Genomic DNA, 20,426 nt, shown 5'->3' on the forward strand with positions numbered 1-20,426 from the left:
AAAGAGAGGTGGAAGAATGGGGAGGGAAGGGTGGGGGTGAAGGGGGAGAGATGGAGGGGAATTTACAGGAGGAGAGGTGAAAGAAAAAAGGGGGGAGGTAGTAAGTAGGAGGTTGGATATGGATGGAGTGAACAAGTGAATTACACAAACAGTACGGCACAGATACTGGGCTGTAAGAACTGAAGAGGTTTTTTGTGATAAAATCCCATTCAGTGAAAGGAGAATCAGTACAGGTCACCCCCAAAAATATTTGCCAAAATCAGGCTTTCATTACTGCTGGGGATGTCAAAGACTAGAATGATGATGGAAAATGCTGTTGTGTTAACTGGGCAATGAATTTTATTTGAAAATAAATACAATCCCTCGCATCCTCCCTGTCCACATCCTCTACATCAGGTCAACAAGATCTCTGTTGCCTTATTCTGGAGAAATTAAGAGTAATGCTTATCCACAATACCTTCTGGTAAAGACCGAGTCCCATACACATATTACAAATAAAAGATGCTGGCATTTCAATTTAATAGCTTCAGTCCAAAGCAATTGGCCAAGAGTTTTTTTTTTAAAAAAAAGTACCAACTATGGAAACCCTGATGAATATGACAGATACAGCAACACAGAGCTGTGGATCCAGATTAAAAGAACATAGCATTTGTCCAAAGGTGAGGGCACTATTTGTGTTCAACATTTTCAGCTTCCAGATATCAAAGTATTTTAACACCTCAGTTAATTTAACTAAGAGAATTATTGTTCAAGCCAAATTAGTTTGATTTCCAATTGTGAAACAAACCAGCAAAAAAAAAAGCACAATGGTTTCCTTACAGTTTCCTTCCTGAAGAAGGGCTTATGCCCGAAACGTCGATTCTCCTGTTCCCTGGATGCTGCCTGACCTGCTGCGCTTTTCCAGCAACACATTTTCAGCTCCTTACAGTTTACTCCAGCAAGGCCTCAAACAGCAGCATACAGAGCAGGTTCCACCCTTTCCTTTATATCACACTGTTAACATTGCCTTACAATTTATTTTTACTCCTTCCGACAAATTGAGAACAAATACTTCTGACTTTGTGGCAGACAGAGAAAGATACAGCAATGCTGGAAACAGTTTTGTCATTATGAGCTGTCCTCACATTCGAGGATTATGTTTGCTCAGGGCCGTGGGACTGAATAGGCTGATTCTCAACTCTCAGTCTGCTTTAACAAGTGCATGTGCCCACAGATGTGTGCTGATAAACTAAAAATACAGTGAGTAGAAAAATGTTCACGCATAGAGGGCGTTACTTTGGGAAAACACTTTGTTTCCCCCTATGGATTGGTTTCTTCTGACCTTAACCACATGGGACAATGAAGATGAATAAAAACAATGCCAGATTCTTGCTCCAAGCTGTTACTGACACCCGCTTGTTTTAAAACAGCCATAATTCAATCAAAGCTGTCAAATTAGTATGAATTCACTTGTCTCCAATCCCTTCACAGTAGCAAGAAAATTTGTGGCAAATAAAAGCAAACAGTTGCTTTATTAATTCTAAATTGTATTAGAATTCCACAACCCTGTAATGGCACCACTTAAAGGCAGGAATACATTGTGCCTGAAGTATTGCAGTTAACCACTTCACACAGCTAACAGCTATTCCTGTAATCTTAACAGGAATGGAGGGGAAGTGTTGATACAAACCTGAGAACATAGTGTCGCTTCTTCATGGAAGTAACCTTTCATAAACTCACAGTATTCTCTTGATGTTATCTCACATCTGCAAAAAAAAAAACCCCAAACATTCACATTATTGCACCATGTCCATAAACACGCTAGGTCTTTAGGTTCAAGTCAGTTGAAAATTGGAGCATCAGAATTTGAAGACAAGGCTGTACATGAATCCTCCTGTACTCACATTTGCCAGATGCCTTATCCAACTGAATCAAGAACAGTCCTGCTGTTAGAGTGAAAATGCAAGCTTTATCTATCAAAATTCACCAACAATGGGCTGAAAAGCAGCAGATAGGGTTTAATTTGGATAAATGCGAGGCATTGCATTCTGGTAAAAAAAGGCAAGACTTATACAATTAATAGTAGGGCCTTGGGTAGTGTTGTAGAACAGAGAGACCTAGGGGTACAGGTACATAATTCTTTGAAGTTTACATCACATATAGATAGTGGTTAAGAAGGCATTTAGCATGCTTGCCTTCATTGCGCAGACCTTTGAGTATAGGAGTTGGGATATTAAGTTAAGGTTGTACAGGATGTTGGTGAGGCTTTTTCTAGAGTATTGTGTCCAGTTCTGGCCTCCCAGTTATAAGAAGGATACTAGTAAGCTAGAGAGGGTTCAGAAGAGATTTACCAGGATGTTGCCAGCTATGGAGGGTTTCAGTTAGAAGGAGATGCTGGATGGGCTGGGACTTTTCTTTCACTGGAGCATAGGAAGTTGAGAGATGATCTTATAGAGGTTTATAAAATAATGAGGGGTATATATAAGGTGATTGGGAGGTGTCTTTTCCTGAGTATGGGGAAAGTTTAAGATGAAGGGGTATATTTTTAAGGTAAAAGGAGAAAGATCGAACAATGACAATGTGGAAAATAAAAGTTGTCCCTAGAGTGTGGTTTGTGTGTGGAATGAGCTTCCAGAGGAAGCTGTGGATGTTTAAAAGACATTTGGATAAGTATATGAATAGGAAAGGTTTAGAGGGATATGGACCAGGAACAGGCAGGTGGGACTAGTTTATAGTTTTGGGATTACGGTTGGCATGGACTGATTGGACCAAAAGGGTCTGTTTCCGTGCTGTATGTCTCTAATATTCTCGACAATCTGAATTTACAATCGAAAAGTTCATTTAGCTAATGATGCTTTTAAAGATGACAAGGCTTAAAGAGTCTGCCTTCTGTTAACAGAATAAACACTACACACAGCCTTTAAAGAAGAAAAATGGAGAATCTGGGATAATGTGAGAAATAAGCAGCAATGCACAACTGAACAAGGAAGACACACATTTCATACCGGGCCGTTTTCGAGTCGTAATGACAGGGCCGCCTCTGAAATATTGAGCTACATTCCTCTTTAAAGCTGTTTGCAAAGACTCAGGAGTTCTACAATCATTTTATTCTCATTTGGGCTGTTTGCAAGTGGTATGGAGTAGCACAGGCCGTCTCCAATAGTAACAAGCCTCTGTCATCAGTGGGACCAATTCGAATCTCTGGCAGGAGCAATATAGATGACTGGTCACACACACACACACACACACAGAGCTAAAGAAATCACGGGGATGATCAATAACATCAAAATGCTGACAATATGCAGGTAACGTTTTAATTGCAAAGAAATAAATCAGGCCAGCAAATGATTTTTAATTTTTTTTTAAAAAATCAAGTGTCGGTGTGTGAGTTGCTTCCAAAATAGGCATTACTAAGGTACAGAATAGGCACTGTTCTAAGGGTCACTGGACCAGAAGTGTTAACTCTTGATTTCTCTCCACAGATGCTGCCAGACCTTTAGCAGCAATTTCTGCTTTTGTTTCTGATTTCCAGTATCTGCAGTTCTTTCGGATTTTAAAGAAAAACTATTGAGCTTTTTGTCAATTTTTGATCAGATGCACCTCATCAACATTAAAGTGCACCTCCATGTACTTCCATGGAGATCCAATACTTCTATAGGAATTGGAATCTGCCAGAGTTTGTAAAACACAGGGTAGAACTGCTCCATAGAGGAAAGTGTGAAATGGGAGATAGTGAAGCAGCAATCTGTTTTACACTCGATCTCATTTAGTTACTTTGACTTGGGCCTCTGTTAAATACCTATTTCATCTTCACTTAATGCTGAACTGCATTGCAATCACAAGTTTAGATATGGTAACTGCAGAATGGGCAGCACAGTTGGAAAATCTCCCATTATACAGTGGTGCCCCTGGTTCAAAGTGCCACAATGTTTCAATAGTGAACACTAGACAATAAACTTTTCTAAAATGCCAAAGAGATAGTAAGCTTGTAAAAAGTGTCTAGATGATTTGAGCATTTCACACAGCCAGTTTTTCATTACACTTGCATCAGTTCAGGATCCAGTTTGAATTATGTTTACTCCAATGCCCAGCAGCTTTTCATCAATTAATGAAGAAATAATTTCTTGCTATCTCTCCCAATCATCTCAAATCCTTTAAAATTATAACAATATGTAAATGTCACCCCTCTTTATAATTTGGTGAATCAGCTTTCCCTCTACATGCTTCCTGAGGTGTGGTGGCAGAACTGATATCATATGACTAGAGCTTTAGACCACTGTAGTATGACTTCTATCCACTGTACTCCAATACATGAAAAACAAAGCCTCGCAATAGCCTTTTTCACTTACTTTATTGTAATGGTGACATGATGGCAGCACAATGCTAGTAAAATTCAGTATTTATCATAACATTTTTAAACACTGCTTATTCACATTTCTAGGAGTGTCACTGGGTCAAAATCCTGGAAAACTCCCTTTCTAACAACGCAGCAGGAATCCCTACACTGCATGGACTGCAGGGCTTCATGACAACAGCTCACCACTGCCTCCTTTTGGGCAATTAATGCTGGCCCTAGCCAGCAATGCCCACACTCAGTCAATGAGTCATAGAAATGTACAGCATGGAACCAGACCCTTTGGTCGGACCTGTCTATGCCAACCAGATATCCTAAATTAATCTAGCCCTGTTTGCCAGCATTTGGCCCATATCCCTCTAAACACTTATCATGTACCCATCCAGATGCCTTTTAAATGCTAGAATTTAATGAGCCTCCACCACTTCCTCTAGCAGCTCATTCCATGCACACACCATTGTGTGTGTGAAAAAGTTGCCCCTTAGGTTCCTTTTATATCTTTCCCCACAAAGGAATAAAGCAGTGTTCCACGCATGGGTGCAACATAGAGAAAAGGCAGTAAGTATTGTAATATTACAGTCAATATTTTGTGAAATAGCAACAATTCACTCCCAGTAATGAGTCATAAAGTCATACAACATGGCAACAGGCCCTTTGGTCCAAGCTGACCAGATATTCTAAACTGAACTAGTCCCATTTGCCGATGTTTGACCCACACATCCCTCAATCTTTCCTATTCATAAACCCATCCACATGCGTTTTAATGTTGTAATTGTACCAGCCTCTACCACTTCCTCTGGCAGCTCATTCCATTCATGCACCACTCTCTGCGTGAAAACGTTATCCCTCAGGTCCCTTTTAAATCTTTCCCCTCTCAACTTAAACCTGTGCCCTCTAGTTCTGAACTCCCCTAGCCTGGGGAAAATAACCTTGTCTCTAACCTTATCCATGCACCTCACGATTTTATACACCTTAATAAGGTACCCCTCAGCCTCTGACACTCCAAGGAGAAAAGTTTCTAGCCTATCTGGCCTTTCCTTATGACACAAACCCTCTGGTCCCATTAACATTCTTGTGAATTTTTTTCAGGATGACCAGAACTGTATGCAGTATTCCAAATGTGACCTAACCAATGTCCTGTAGAGCGTAACATGATGCTCTGACCGATGATGACAAGTGAGCCAAACGTCTTCTTCACCACCCTGTCTACCTGGAACACCACTTACAAGGTCCTGTTTATGTTTAACTGCTACATGCTCTTGAGTGCTTAACACAGCAGGTCAGTGTTAGGTCACTGCCAAGTGATGAGCACCATTAAAGTGAACAGAACCACTCTGTAGGTCAGACAGCTCCTCTCCTCAAGTATCATGGGTATGTCTCAGAGTGAGGCCAGAAACTCCAGGTAACAGCAAGATCAAAGAAATATCATTAGTGGGAATTTTTAAAAAAAGATACAGGGTTTAATATAAACATAAAATACTCCTCTTCCATTTTTAAAGAGGTAAGAAGGTTTGAAGTGGGTGGATGTGAAGAAGCAATTTAGAAATAGAAAAAGTACAATTTGACCAGCTACACTACATTTTCAAAGTAACACTGTATTCTTATACTCTGGTGTCATTAATGAAACTATAGAAAAGAGAATGAGAGCATGTTGTTCAGTTTACAAATCTCCATTCACTCTACAGATCAGTTATAATCTACAAGACAATCCTAGCTAACCACTAGAGGGAAGTGTTCTGTGTAAAATAACACTAAAGCTAATAGATTACCTGCACACATCAGACTGGTTAAAATAGAAAGGGGGACAATAAAGTCACCAATGTTCACATTGTTGTTAAGTTTAACCCTCACCAACAGCACTCCACAGAGATTCCAAGTGTCTCAGCTCATAGCACGCCCTGGAACACTTAACCCTATTTGCTTGTCAGATCATCACTTTGACCTTAGATTGAAATGTATAATGATGCAGAATTCAGAGTGAGGTGCTGGAAAAGCACAGCCGGTCAGGCAGCATCCAAAGATCAGGAGAATCGATGTTTTGGGTAAAAGTCTCCCTCCCGCTCTTCGGATGCTGCCTGACCGGCAGGGCTTTTCCAGCACTACACCCTCAACTCTGATCACCAGCATCTGCAGTTCTCACTTTCATGTACGATGATTCAGCCAGTCCTCGTTTTCCACATGCAGGACTCTGTAACAGATCAGAGCACAGACTCACCTCCCTTTGGTGCCAATACAGCAGGGTCGGCCTGTAATCACACAGTCCAGGTGTGGAAGGTTGGTGTGGTTTCCAGCAGTGCTTTTAGTGCAAATCTGAAACAAAAAAAATAGAAGAAACTTTCCCATTATTCACTGTGTTGCACCTTCAACCACATGGATGTGCACAGGGAGTGGGTGGTGTGTCTATGCTCCAGGATGATTATCATTGCCTGGATCATATCCACTGTGAAGGTAAGGTTGGGTGAGAGGGTTTAGGGCTAGGATGACATGCGGCAAGAAGGTAGAGTGCCACATAAGTGGGTGAGCGTTTACGAACAGTCAAAGTTGGGGTGAGGGAAGGCACCGTTAAGTCAGTGGGGAGGGGTATCGTGTCTGAGCAAGCTGGGTTTGGGCACTGGGAGACAATATGTCAGTTTGTCTCTCAGGTTTCCCATTCAGGAGGTCAGTGGGTGGAGGTGGTAGGTAGGACCAACAGTGAAGGAACAGTGAAGTTGAGGCGTCTATTTATGGAGCTCACCACTCTCTCAATTGGTGTTGCCACCTTCAAAGGTGGATGCACATGTACCCCACAAGATCTGCACTATCCCTGCACTATCAACTGTGCCATTAAGGCCACATTCTGAATCTCTTCTGCCAAAATGCATCACCTCACATTGTTCAGTAGTAAATTCCATTCTGAGATATCCCCTCACAGGTGATCAGCATCATTTTCACCATGTCACACCTCCATGTTTTTGGTATCGTTCACTTGGTTTGAAATTTTACTGTTTTCCCAACACCCAATTTATTTAGAGCGCATTCCAGGATCCTAACCACTCACTATGTGAAGACAATTTTCCTCCGTTACCATTGCTCCTTTTGCCAATTGTGTTAAAATTAGTGCCTGGGTCTTGATCCTTTTGCCAATAGAGACAGCTCTTTCTGATCAATTCTGTTCTGACCATGCGGCATTTCGATATGGGAGTGAAAACTCACGCTGCAGCCCATTAGCAGCAACACCACAATTGAGAGCTTTAAGCTAGCACATTCAGTAAATGAAAATTGCAACTACAGGAAACATTAATGTCGGGTCTTACCGGCCACTTGGTGATGTCATCAGGCCATTCATGAGGAGGAACAGAACCAGGTTCAATACAAAATCTGAAGGAAAGGCAGAACAGGGGAGAAACAACACAAAGAACAAAAATTATACCATAAGGTTTGCTAATATTTGGTTTTTATTCTTCTTCTTGCTGGAGTAGCAAACCTTCTCAATAAAAGTTCACCTCAGGGCTACAGGAGTGGAGAATTCAGACAGACATTCTCACACACCCTCTGAAATTCTCTCTAGATATAATTCTGCAGTCAAATTCATCAGATAGAATTCATAGAATTCCTAACAGTGTGGAAATAGGCCCTTCAGCCCAATAAATCTATACTAACTCTCCAAAGACCATCCCACCCAAACCCATTCCCCTATTACTCTACATTTCTGCTGCCTCACAGCGCCAGAGACCCGGGTTCAATTCCTGACTCAGGCGACTGACTGTGTGGAGTTTGCACGTTCTCCCCGTGTCTGCGTGAGTTTCCTCCGAGTGCTCCGGTGTCCTCCCACAGTTCAAAGATGTGCAGGTTAGGTGAATTGGTCATGCTAAATTGCCTGTAGTGTTAGGTAAGGGGTAAATGTAGGGGTATGGGTGGGTTGTGCTTCGGCGGGTCGGTGTGGACTTGTTGGGCCGAAGGGCCTGTTTCCACACTGTAATCTAATCTAATCTAATTTACCCCTGACTAATGCACCTAACCTGCAAATCCCTGAACACTATGGGCAATTTAGCATGACCAACTCACCTAACCTGCACACCTTTGGACTGTGGGAGGAAACCCACACAGACACAAGGAGTGTGTGCAAACTCCACTCAGACAGTTGCCTGAGGCTGGAATTGAACCTGGGTCCCTGGTGCTGTGAGGCAGCAGTGCTAACCACTGAGTCACCATGCTGCCCTAAATTGGAATAGTTACTATTTTCAAAGATATCGCTACCATAAAGTATAATTTTAAATGTATTAGAAATAAATGTAGACATTCATTACTGTTTAAGACAAGAGGGTGAATCATACAAACCCTACAGTGTGGAAGGGGGCCATTCGGCCCATCAAGTCCATACTGACCCTCTGACCCATTCAGACCCACCTCCTTTCCCTATCCGTGTAACCCTACATTTCCCATGGCCAATCCACCTAACCTGCACATCTTTGGAAACTGGAACACCCAGAAGAAACCCCTGCAGACACTGGGAAAATGTGCAAACTCCCACTGACAATCGCCCGAGGCTGGAATTGAACTTGGGTCCGAGGCGCTGTGAGGCAGCAGTGCTAACCACTGCGCCATGGTACGGCAAATCTCAACTGCAGGCCCAACAAGTGGCAGCAAGTCGTCCTCCATGGATTTCGCTGTAGTCAACTCACTGTAACAAACTCATGTACCTTCTAAGGCAGAGCTTTATAAATTGTGGGGGGTTTTGGGGCAGTCTCAGAACTCCAAGCCAATGAAGCAGCAGCATTAATCACAGGACAATGACAGCCATTGATGTCGCAGAGCTCGTGACCCAGGACTTCAGTTGGTGGCCTGACCTTTATTTGGGAGGGGGGGCGGGGGGGCGGAACTCAGTGCGGTTACTTGACATCAACCACAGAGCAACTGCTGCAGGTTTCCTGGAATTTCTTAAGCCATTCTTTCCAACGCCTGCTACAAATTCTTTGTAATATTCTCTATCCCTCAAAGGGGCTTGCACCCTGTCGAGTTACAAGCGATTTCATAACACTTTGGTGACATAAACTACCACCAAATATGTTGGACAATGGTATTGGGAGAGAAAAGAACAACATACTTGAAAGCTTCAGAAAGTATCCAGAGTTAAGTATAACTGAAGCTGAAATGCCTCAAAGATTCTGAATCTATCTGGCAGTTTGCTGGCAGAGTGGCCCCAGAGAAGCCATTGAAGAGAAACTGATTCCTGGACTTGCAGGGTCTCAACATTTCCAGGAATTTAGGATTTACATTAATATAGGGCAGAACTTTTCCCTGCCTTTCAAATGGCAAATGCAGTCAGAGAAGGAAAGCACTGTCAAAGTCCTCGGTTTCCAAATTCAGGAATTTCAACTTAACTCATTCGTTTTTAAAAATCAATCTGGGGAGGCTGGTTAGATCTTGCAATTCGAAGCTTTCAGCCTCCAGGGGGCAGGAGTGGTTCTCTCTGATACAGTATCAGCCAGCAGAGACATTAAAAGGCATGACACATCATTCAGAACAAAAAACGATCAGTCAGTTCATAGGGACCCAAGAAGGACACAAACAGCAGGCAACCTAATGATGGTGCTCCCAGTAAGGATTATTTAGCCAACAGAGCTGTGCCAATGTTGGTAATAATGGGTGATTACCCCATGCCAGCAGTTTCCCCACCGACACTCCCAGCTATGCCCTGTCCCCCACTACCTCAGCCCAAACCTCTGCATCATTCACATTAGAGTGAGTCAACCCAAGGGGAATTGCCTGGAGTACATCAAGGAAAGTCAGGGGCATTTTTTTTTATAAATAAACCCTCTAAACTAATCTAACATTGCTTTCTATAGGTTGAAGTTACCGTTTAGGATTGATCATAACTCTTCCTTCTCGTTAAGTTTGAGTTTTCGATCACTGTCTCTCAACTTCTTTCTACGTCTCATTACAATCAGTAGGAGTGATGTTCGGGTGCCCTTCCCCCATGCGGTAATGTATCTCGGTAGGGAGTGTTGTAGGCCTCCTACACTCGGGAGGTCCCAGATTCTGAGCTGGATTGAAAAGTCCTCAGCCCTGGAAATATTTAACAGGCATGACTGAATTTGGAGCACACTGCCCTCCAGAACATTGTATTGTCCTCATGACATCAGCTAATTCAGAAAGTAGGGATGAAAATTTAAGATCTTCTTCTGGTCTATCAATGGTTTAAGTTAAACACTGTTTTAACCTTAATGAGGAAGCTATAGCCATGACATAACTAACTTTAGATCAACTAATTTTAAGTTGGCTAACTAAATGTGACATAATTACCTTGGGTCCTGATGGCAAACTGAGCCGTAATTTCGGTAACTTTTATCAGCCAATAATGGAACGCTTTTATGCATTGGCCACTTCACCCAGACAGCAAGAGTTGACTGGAAGAAATAATATGCTTTGTTAGATATTCGCTTTGTAACATCCATAGGCATGACTCACTGGTTTGATTACACAGATTTCAGAAACTCCCTGCTAAAACACATCCCTTCCACTGCCAGCAATATCCAGTTGGGAATTTCCTTGAAGTACTCGCTCTTCCCCATTGGTTGAAGTCATGTCTGATATGGACAGGTCACATTATGAACTTTGAGTAAATACTTTTAAAAATTGGACACAAACCAGTGGTCAAGGAGACTGCTGCAAATCATTTGACTTTTAGCATTTGGCCTAAGACAGCTTCAAGTGTTTACCGAATACCTAATGCAATATGGACATGATACCAGTTAGTCATTTGTGAAATTCACAAATATCATCATTCAAGGACAGAGCAGCACTTAAATGTCGTGATTGTAACACAGTCAGCCAGATGGACCTCATAGTACATAGAACATTACAGCACAGTACAGGTCCTTCGGCCCTCGATGTTGCACCGACCTGTGAAACCAGTCTGAAGCCCATCTAATGTGCACTATTCCATTATCATCCATATGTCTCTCCAATGACCATTTAAATGCCCTTAAAGTTGGTGAGTCCACTATTGTTGCAGGCAATGCGTTCCACACCCCTACTACTCCCTGAGTAAAGAAACTACCTCTGACATCTATCCTATATCTATCATTCCTCAGTTTAAAGCTATGCCCCCTTGTGCTAGCCATCACCATCTAAGGAAAAAGGCTCTCACTGTCCATAAAACAGGAGTGGCCTGATTGGAGCTGTTTCCAAGGGTGGAAATGGCTATCATGAGAGGACATAATTTTAAGATGATTGGAGAAAGATTTAGGGGAGATGTCAGAGGTAGATTTGTTACACAGAGTGGTGGGTGTGAGGAATGCACTGCCAGCTGTGGTAGTAGTCAGATATGTTAGGGACATTTAAGCGATTCTTGAATAGGCACATGGATGACAGTAAAATGTAGGGCATGTAGGTTAGTTTGATCTTTGAGTAGGATAAAAGATGGGCACAAAATAGAGGGCCAAAGGGCCTGTGCTGTATTGTTCTATGTTCTATGTAACCTGATCCAATCAGGGAACCCTGGCTGACAGATATAAACAGGTGCATCAGACATTCTGTCCACTCAGAGCTGGTTCTGAGGGAGCTGGATCAGTGTCAAGGACTCTTCACATGTAAACAAAGGGTGACTTGGTGGTGAGATACGGCCTCTTTGGAGTTATTTCACGAAAGATTTAGCCCATTTCTATGTTTCATAATGGAAAAGGAAAGATTAAAACTCAGTGGCTACTATCAATCTCCACTGTATCACAATGGCCTCAGTCCTGCCATATTACACCTAGAGCCTCCCTCCCCATTCAAACAGTACTCAGCAATGTTAGCCCCGTCATTGTGCATTCAAAACGGTTTCAATGACTGTACTGTTATTACCGGAGGACCCAATTCTCATCAGAATCAACATTCTAGATGCTCCATAACCAGAAGTGGCACAATCTGCCATGAACTCTTTGCGTTAAGAGAATCTCACTTCAATTTTAAATTATCAAATCCATTTGAGAAACTATCAGGCAGCCATGTGACTGTGGGGGGTTCAGGGTTGTGTGTGCAAGAGAGAAGAGACAGCACAAGCTAAGTAAGCTGTTGCATTAATTTGGGATAGTGAGAGACAAAAAAAAACTTTATTTTAATCTCATTAAAGCATGCTTCTGAATTAATTAAATGGAATGCATATTCTAAGGTTAAGACAAGACTGGCTTCTTTCCATACAAAACATACTGATCGCAGACAGTCAACAGCATGTGCATTCTGTCGGTCTGTGACAGATTGAGGGCTGTATCTGGAATCCAAATCCTTTGGAACAATTCTGACTTAAGGAAGATTAGACGTTGAAGGGAAAAGTGACCTAGCCAAAATGGATGAAACAATATAAAACGGATGTGAATGTTAACAATAAAAGATAAGATTTGTTGCAAAGGCATTTATGCTACAGAAAGAGTGAACTGGGGCAAAATGAGTATCCCCGACCACAGAACAGCTTTACAAAACCCATCACTAAACAGGTACAGCTTAATATTCATCAGAAAGCATGGAAGTCTGAGGTGGCTGAGCATCTGGGCCTTATACTAGATTTGGAACAGGCAAATCCAAACGACCCTCATTCAGGTACAAGATTTGTTTCCTTATTAAAGGCTGATATCCATACTCCTTCTTCCCTCTTGTGAAAGTCCTTGAGGTCTCACACTTTGGAAACACAGCAAACATTTTATTAACCGGCACTGATAGGACCAGGAGTGCGCCGGATGATCAATGTCCCTTACAATCAAGGAGTATGCATAACCGCAATGAATCCTGACCAAGCAAAGCTTTCAGACATCAACATCCTTTAAAAAAAAATCCATGTTAAAACATCAATATACCTCCTAAAATCAATGTGAAAACACACAGTGAGTAATAGGAGTGGAATGAAGGGGGTACACTCATCACTGTTATAATTTATTGACAGGATCAATACTTGGACATCGCAGTAGGTCACGGTGTTTGAGGTGTATGATTTTTGTCAGTTTATCAAGACTGCTGGTTAATAAGGTGCTACTTAAAACAAAGTTTGCTGCAATCCTATTACAAAGGGAAGGAGAAGCACACTTCATATAAATGTTATAGAGTCATACAGCATGGAAACAGATCCTTCGGTCCAACTGATCCATGCTGACCGTAATCCCAAAGTAAAATAGCCCCACCTGCCTGCGCTTGGCCTATATCCCTCCAGACATTTCTTATTCATGTACATATCTAAATGACTCTTAAACATTGTAACTGAGCCCACATCCACCACTTCCTCTGGAAGTTCATTCCACACATGAACCACCCTCTGTGTAAAAAAATTGCCCCTCATGATTTTTTTTTTTTAAAAAGTCTTTTTTGTCTTGTTGGAATAAAGTTTCCAAGTATCAACTTAGAAAAACATGCATCTTAAGTCTGCCTTTGAAAAACAGACTTGCCTCTCTCTCTTTTTTTATGTTATTATATATACTCCCAATTATATGGGTCCTGTTACCCTGGATACATCATCCTGATCAGACTGAGGATCCAGAGTGACGATGAAAATCTCGAAGTGTACTGATCACCTATAATATGCTGTCCATATCTGCACAAATTCTGACTGTTAGTAGCACAGAGGATGTATATAACAACAATCAGCCCTCCTCTAACTTAAAGGAATCGTTTGGTGGAACTTACAGCTCAGTCTATAAATCTGTCTTTCGAAAAAGATTAGTCAACGAACCAGCAATAAGATGCAGCGATATTTCTTAATTTTGTGATTTAAAACGGTTTTCTGAAAACCATTCACCTACCGAGCACTCTTTCTCCGAGGTTTGTACACACCCTGACTTGTCGTTTCGTACGCAGCATGCCGATTTATTTTCCTCTTGCCTTTTCTGTGCAATCAGTTCATGTACTTGCTGGTCTTGCCTCATACAAGGAGAGAACTTCGCTCCAAGGTGAATTAAGGCTTCCTGCAACAAGAATGACAATTATGGCAAATGTAATAAAATTCCAGCCTGACTATGAATTCATTAAAGGAAGGATATCTATGAATGACACAATAATGTCTGCTGCAACCAGAACATAAGAGTTCAACAGACCAAAAAGCAGGAGTAAAAGAGCTGTCAATGTATGCAAGCACAGGCTTCAACTTTATACTGAACATTTTGCAGAAGAATACAAAATTTCAGCAGTAATATTAATGTTTCGGCCAAACCACTTTGAAATAACAGTGCTCATTTGCCTTTTGCACTCCACTCTTGGAGTTAAAATGTGGAGGTTAGAGCACAGAGGACTGCAATATCATGACTTCATATTGTAAACATAGAAAATAGGGACAAGAGTAGGTCACTTGGCCCTTCGAGCCTGCCCCACTATTCAATATGATCATGGCTGATCATTCAATTTCAGTATCCTGTTTTCTCCCCATACCCCTTGATCCCTTTAGCTGCAAGTGCCACGTTCAGCTCCCTCTTGAATATATCTAATGAACTGACTTCAACAGCTTCCTTGTGGGAGAGAATTCCACAGGTTCACAACTCTGAGTGAAAACATTCTTCCTCATCTCAGTCCTGAATGGCTTCCCCCCTATTCTTAGACAGACCTCTACTTCTGGAATTTCCTAGCGTCAGGAGCATTCTCCCCACATCTAGCCTGTCCAGTCCAATCAAGATTTTATATGTTTCTATGAGATGGCCACTCATTCTTCCAAATTCCAGCGAGAAACCAATCAATCCTGTCTTTCTTCATATGTCAGTGCTGCCACCCTGGGAATCAGTGTGGTGAATCTTCGCTGGACTCCCTCAATAGCCAGAATGTCCTTCCTCAGAATAGGAAACCAAAACTGCACATAATTGTCAAGGTGTAGCCTAAGTATAACTGCAACAAGAGTAAAGGGGATAAGCGATTATCAACAACCAGGGAGTAGTTTGGGTTAACTTCCAGTGATGGCCAGTGATGGTGGGGAACACTGAAGTACAAGCTTTAGTCAAATGTACCTGAAACATCCTTAAACCCAAACTGATAATTTTGAAGCAAACTTGCAATGCATTGTTTACCCTGCGCACAACATTTGTTAATTTACAGATGAGGTATCCAGCACTGGTTAAACGGTGTAGCTATTTTGTTAAGGTCGCTCTATTTTTTTGTTCAAGCCTTGCAATCTAATAATGGAGCAGCATTAGTCATTTTCTTCACATTCAAAATATTCAGGAATAGAGAAACACTGGATTCCACAGCCACCCTTGAAAGTCTCAAAATGTAACAATCAGAAGTCAAAGAATTAACTGATAAACTATTTAAAATTCCAGAACATGACAGGGGCACTTTTGCTCCATAATAGAGTTGCAGCCTGCAGGTTTAAACAGTGCATATTAGACCAGGGATCTTGAATACAGCTGACCCCTGCTACCTCAGAGCAGACCCACTTTACTGGGAAGGATTGATAGGGGCAGAGGTTACACATTATGTCACCTCTTATTCACATTTATGAAAGTTTTAAAGAGTGTTAAAAGTCAATTTCTTTGGGCTTGACCAATATGGCAAGCTCCATGTTTACAGCATTAATAAATATGAGCTTGCTGCCTGAATTATTGGTGGCTTAGAAAACAACACGTGTCAAAAATAGCCAAATTTCCAGGTCGCTATCTTTCAACGGTTAAAGAATGTTATCGATAAGAATGCCAGAAGTCACATGACACCAAGTTATAGTCCAACAATTTGAGATCACAAGCTTTCTGAACATTATTCCTTCACCTGACACAGGAGCAACACTGCGAAAGCTTGTGATTTCAAATTAACCTGTTGGACTATAACCTGGTGTTGTGTGACTTCTGACCTTGACTACCCCAGTCCAACACCAGCACCTCCACATATTATCTACAAGAATCACAAGGTAGATATACTAATCCCGACAAAAAAACAACGGATAATAGAGTGATTCAGGAATTCACGTTCCCAGAGATCAGCTACTATTGTGATCAAGACAATCCTTATCCAAGATAAGTCAGAAGCTTCTAAAGAGAATTCAAACTCACTCACAGAGTTTGGTCCAATCCAGAAATTTTCTTGCTGCACAAATTTAACATTTTCATAGACACCTTTATTTCTTAATATCTGAGGAAGCAAATGGAAATGATTAAAAATATGTTAGGTGAATGACAAACTTGAGGCAATGCAACATAACACCAGAACATAAAGGACAGAATCAATGAAATGATACATAGCCAAAAACATGGTCAAGAGGAAGGGTCTTTTAATTGTCACATGGCCAATTTTTCACCTCGACCTGGGTGGTAGATATAGCGAGTTGGCCGTGTAATAGCAGAAGAGGAGTAGACCCGATGTAAGTGGCAGGAATAGCCCTAAAAGAACTCCATGAGTGTTTCCTTTTTCACCTTGGACTGAGCTGACCTTTCAATGAGCTTTCTGGTGTAACCACAGAGTTCATCAATGGGTAATGAAATTGTTCAGATTTTCAATGCCTTCTCCCCATCACCATTTACAGCTAGCATTACAGTGAGAGGGATGTGATTTTATTCAGCTAAATGTTCCAAATTCAGGTACTCTCGATGATGAATATTCAGCCCTTCATCTCACATCAATTGCCAAGGAAAGTTAATACTTCTTATCGGGCAAACTGTAAATTGCTGAAGGAGTAGACAAAGAAACCTATATGAACTATAACAACAAAGTTTGATCTGCGTATGAAAGTAGCCGAGTTAAAAATTATTGGGGTATGGAAGATATTCTGAGCTCCTCAAATGTAGTTTGCTGTGACCTGTTATTTAATTTGTTTGATTATTTTCACAGAAGCAGGGCATGCAAAATAAGCCCATTCTGGTGTAATGCTCAATGTAACATCCCACTAAATATACAGCTGTACTTAACTTTCACAAAACTTCAGAAGAAACAATTTAACAGATACAAAAGACAGTCACATCCAAGCAAAATACTGAGGATGGAGGTAGTCCGAAATAAAAACATAGTGCTGGAGAGACTCAGCAGCTCTGGCAGCCTCTAAACAATGTTAACGTTCTGAATCCAGTGACGTTGGAACTCACTTGGGACTGTTCTGAAGAAAAGTCATTGGACTCCAAACGTTAACAGTTTCTTTCTCCACAAAGGTTGCCAGTCTATAGGTGAACATTAAGTAGTCCAGATAGCTGGAGCGGCATAGCTGCTGAGTGGTTAGCACTGCTGACCCACAGCACCAGGGACCTGGGTTTGATTCCAGTGTCAGATAACTGTGTGGTGTTTGCACATTCTTCCTGTATCTGCATGGATTTCCTCCAGATGCTCTGGTTTCTTCCCACAGTACAAAGATGTGCAGGTTAGGTGGATTGGGCCTGCTAAAAAGTGTCTATCGGCGTGCAAGCTAGGTGGGTTAGCTACCAGAAGTGCAGGCTTACACAGGGACAGGGGTGGTCCTGGATAGGATCTTCTTCAGAGGGTTGGTGTAGACCTGATGGGCCAAACGGCGTGCTTCCACACACTGTTGGGATTCTATGATAACAGGTGGAACACAACAAAATACTTTTGTAGTTTGCATACTGATACTAAATTACTTCAAATATGTTAATATGACACACACTTAATACATTGTCATTCCATTAAACTAATAGTGTCAGAATTATTACCTTGTGACAGGAATAAAGTTAAAATGAACTAATTGCTTTGCTTTTGATTTATTACTTACTGAATCTACAGTTTCATGTTGAGAAAATCCTATTGGAGCAATTCCATAGATACACACTGCTAGGATAGTAATCAATATATGCACAAACGTAATCCAGTACGTGAAAAAAGGCCTGAAAGGAAAAGTTAGCAACTATTAGTGATCAAAAAACCTGTAATAAACTAATTGTTTGAACATTTAACATTACAGCTAACATAAAAAGGGTTTATAAAATCATGAGGGGAATGGATAGGGTGAATAGCCAAGGTCTTTTCCCCAGGGCAGGGGAGTCCAAATCTGGAGGGAATGGTTTTAAGGTGAGAGGGGAAAGATTTAAAAGGAACCTAAGGGGCAACATTTTAACGCAGAGAGTTGTGCGTATATTGAACAAGCTGCCACAGGAAGTGGTGGAGGCTGATACAATTACAACATTTAAAAGGTGTCTGAATGGTATATGAATAGGAAGGGTTTAAGAGGGACATGGACCAAATGCTGCCAAATGGGACTAGGTTGATTTAGGATATCTGGTCGGCATAGACAAGTAGGACATGCTGTACATCTCGATGATTCTAGTCTTTCAACAAATAACAGTATGTTGTCAAAGATAGTTCTAGTACTTTCATTACCAGGTTTCCTGACCACTAGGAAACATGGTCAACAATTGATAACTTTAAAAATTAGACTTCCTGTTACAGTGGGCTGTTAATTTTATTCTGGATTAGTGGTGCTGGAAGAGCACAGCAGTTCAGGCAGCATCCAAGGAGCAGCGAAATCGACGTTTCAGGCAAAAGCCCTTCATCAGGAATAAAGGCAGTGAGTCTGAAGCGTGGAGAGATAAGCTAGAAGAGGGTGGGGATGGGGAGAAAGTAGCATAGAGTACAATGGTTGAGTGGGGGAGGGGATGAAGGTGATATACAATGGGTGAGTGGGGAAGGGGATTAAGGTGATTTTACTAAGTCTTGTCCTCTGGGAACATGTAATTCCAGAGGATCGGAGGTTAAGAAGCAGAATGGAGAGTCGATGAACTGGAGCTTTGTCCCTTCCACATTGTGTTGAAGTTACTGCTTTTCTGTTAGTGAGTAGCCCTATCTTACTGCAAAAGTTTATATGAAGGGTCATGCCCAGCTCCTCAACGTATAGACTTAGAGAGCTGTACAGCACGAAAGCAGACCTATAGGTCCTACCTTCCATGCCAACCAGATATCCTCAACTAATCTAGTCTTATTTGCCAGCATTTGGTCCATATCCCTCTAAATCCTTCCTATTTATGCCTTTCAAACGTTGCAATTATATCTGTCTTCACCACTTCCTCTAGCAGTTCATTCCATGCACATATCATCCTCTGTGTGAAAAAGTTACCCCTCAGGTTTCTTTTAAATCTCTTCCCTCTAACCTTAAACCTATGCCCTCTGGTTTTGGACTTCGGGGAGGTGCGGGATGTGGACGAGATGCGTTGGAGGGCATCTTTAACCACGTGGGAAGGGAAATTGCAGTCTCCAAAGAAGGAGGCCATCTGGTGTGTTCTGTGGTGGAACTGGTCCTCCTGGGAGCAGATACGGCAGAGGCGGAGGAATTGGTATGCATTTTTTAAAGTACTCAGAATCTCTGTCACATCTCTTAGGTGCAGATGTTTAATACTGAGGCCAGCATGTTAAATATGTGGGGGAAGAAAAATGTATTTGTATCAACTTGCTCAGATCATGCACTCCTAGAACAGGTGGAATTGAACCTAGGCCTCCCAGTCTAGGGATAGGGACATTATCACTGCACCACAAGAGGATGATTCAACTACCCTGAAACCCATTTGTAATGTTACAAGTGACAACACTAGCACAAGCATAACCCTCCTGAAAAGTTCCAGATTTCACAGATCAGCTGTCTCTAGCAGAGTGAATAAACGTTCAGCACCAGACTCACTACGTTAGAGTGTAAATACACACCGAATTACAGACCATATCAATTCTATTCTAAGTGAATCTATTTTCCACACTGGGGCACTCTGTCAAAAATGTACATTCTCATTGAATCGAAGTACACGGAATCTAAGTTGCAATGATCTTTCCCAATTAACTGTGCCATTATTCAGAACCAGTAACCATTTGGATGTACAGTCAACTTCACTTGGTTCAACCCTCAAGGATGTAATATTTCAGCAAGCAATATATTTCTCCCATTTTCCATTTCCTGGTGTAATCTGATTCCTATTAAAAATTCTGCTTGAGCCCTCGGATCAATTTTGCAGAGTGTACAAATTAAAATCAGCCTATTACTGTCAAAATCAATTTCCCACTTCCATCTCGGTAAGTGCGACCTACATAGTAACTTACATTTTTCCATCTGTATTAACCCAGCATCCATTTCACCCCAAACGTTAACTGCCTACATGCGCAAATATATTCCAAACTCTTAAAACAGATCCCAACATGTTGTTATTGAAAACAGAAACAGCAGACTGCAGTTTTACGTACAGCTGAAAAC

General features: G+C 41.5%; 1 protein-coding gene across 6 annotated transcripts in view; it reads right to left on the reverse strand.

Moving 5' to 3' along the window:
- rhbdf1a (rhomboid 5 homolog 1a (Drosophila)) overlaps positions 1–20,426 on the reverse strand; it is a 359,396-nt gene that overhangs the window by 25,165 nt on the left and 313,805 nt on the right. For all 6 annotated transcript variants that reach the window (XM_043711146.1, XM_043711147.1, XM_043711150.1 and 3 more), the window contains 7 exons: positions 17,970–18,081; positions 16,313–16,387; positions 14,083–14,244; positions 10,616–10,719; positions 7,627–7,690; positions 6,549–6,643; positions 1,670–1,745 (listed from right to left, as the gene is read on the reverse strand). In XM_043711146.1, coding sequence (XP_043567081.1) covers positions 1,670–1,745; positions 6,549–6,643; positions 7,627–7,690; positions 10,616–10,719; positions 14,083–14,244; positions 16,313–16,387; positions 17,970–18,081 — 688 coding nt within the window. The remainder of the gene's footprint in view (positions 1–1,669; positions 1,746–6,548; positions 6,644–7,626; positions 7,691–10,615; positions 10,720–14,082; positions 14,245–16,312; positions 16,388–17,969; positions 18,082–20,426) is intronic.

Source organism: Chiloscyllium plagiosum, chromosome 21, assembly GCF_004010195.1.
Source record: "Chiloscyllium plagiosum isolate BGI_BamShark_2017 chromosome 21, ASM401019v2, whole genome shotgun sequence".
NCBI lineage: Eukaryota > Metazoa > Chordata > Chondrichthyes > Orectolobiformes > Hemiscylliidae > Chiloscyllium > Chiloscyllium plagiosum.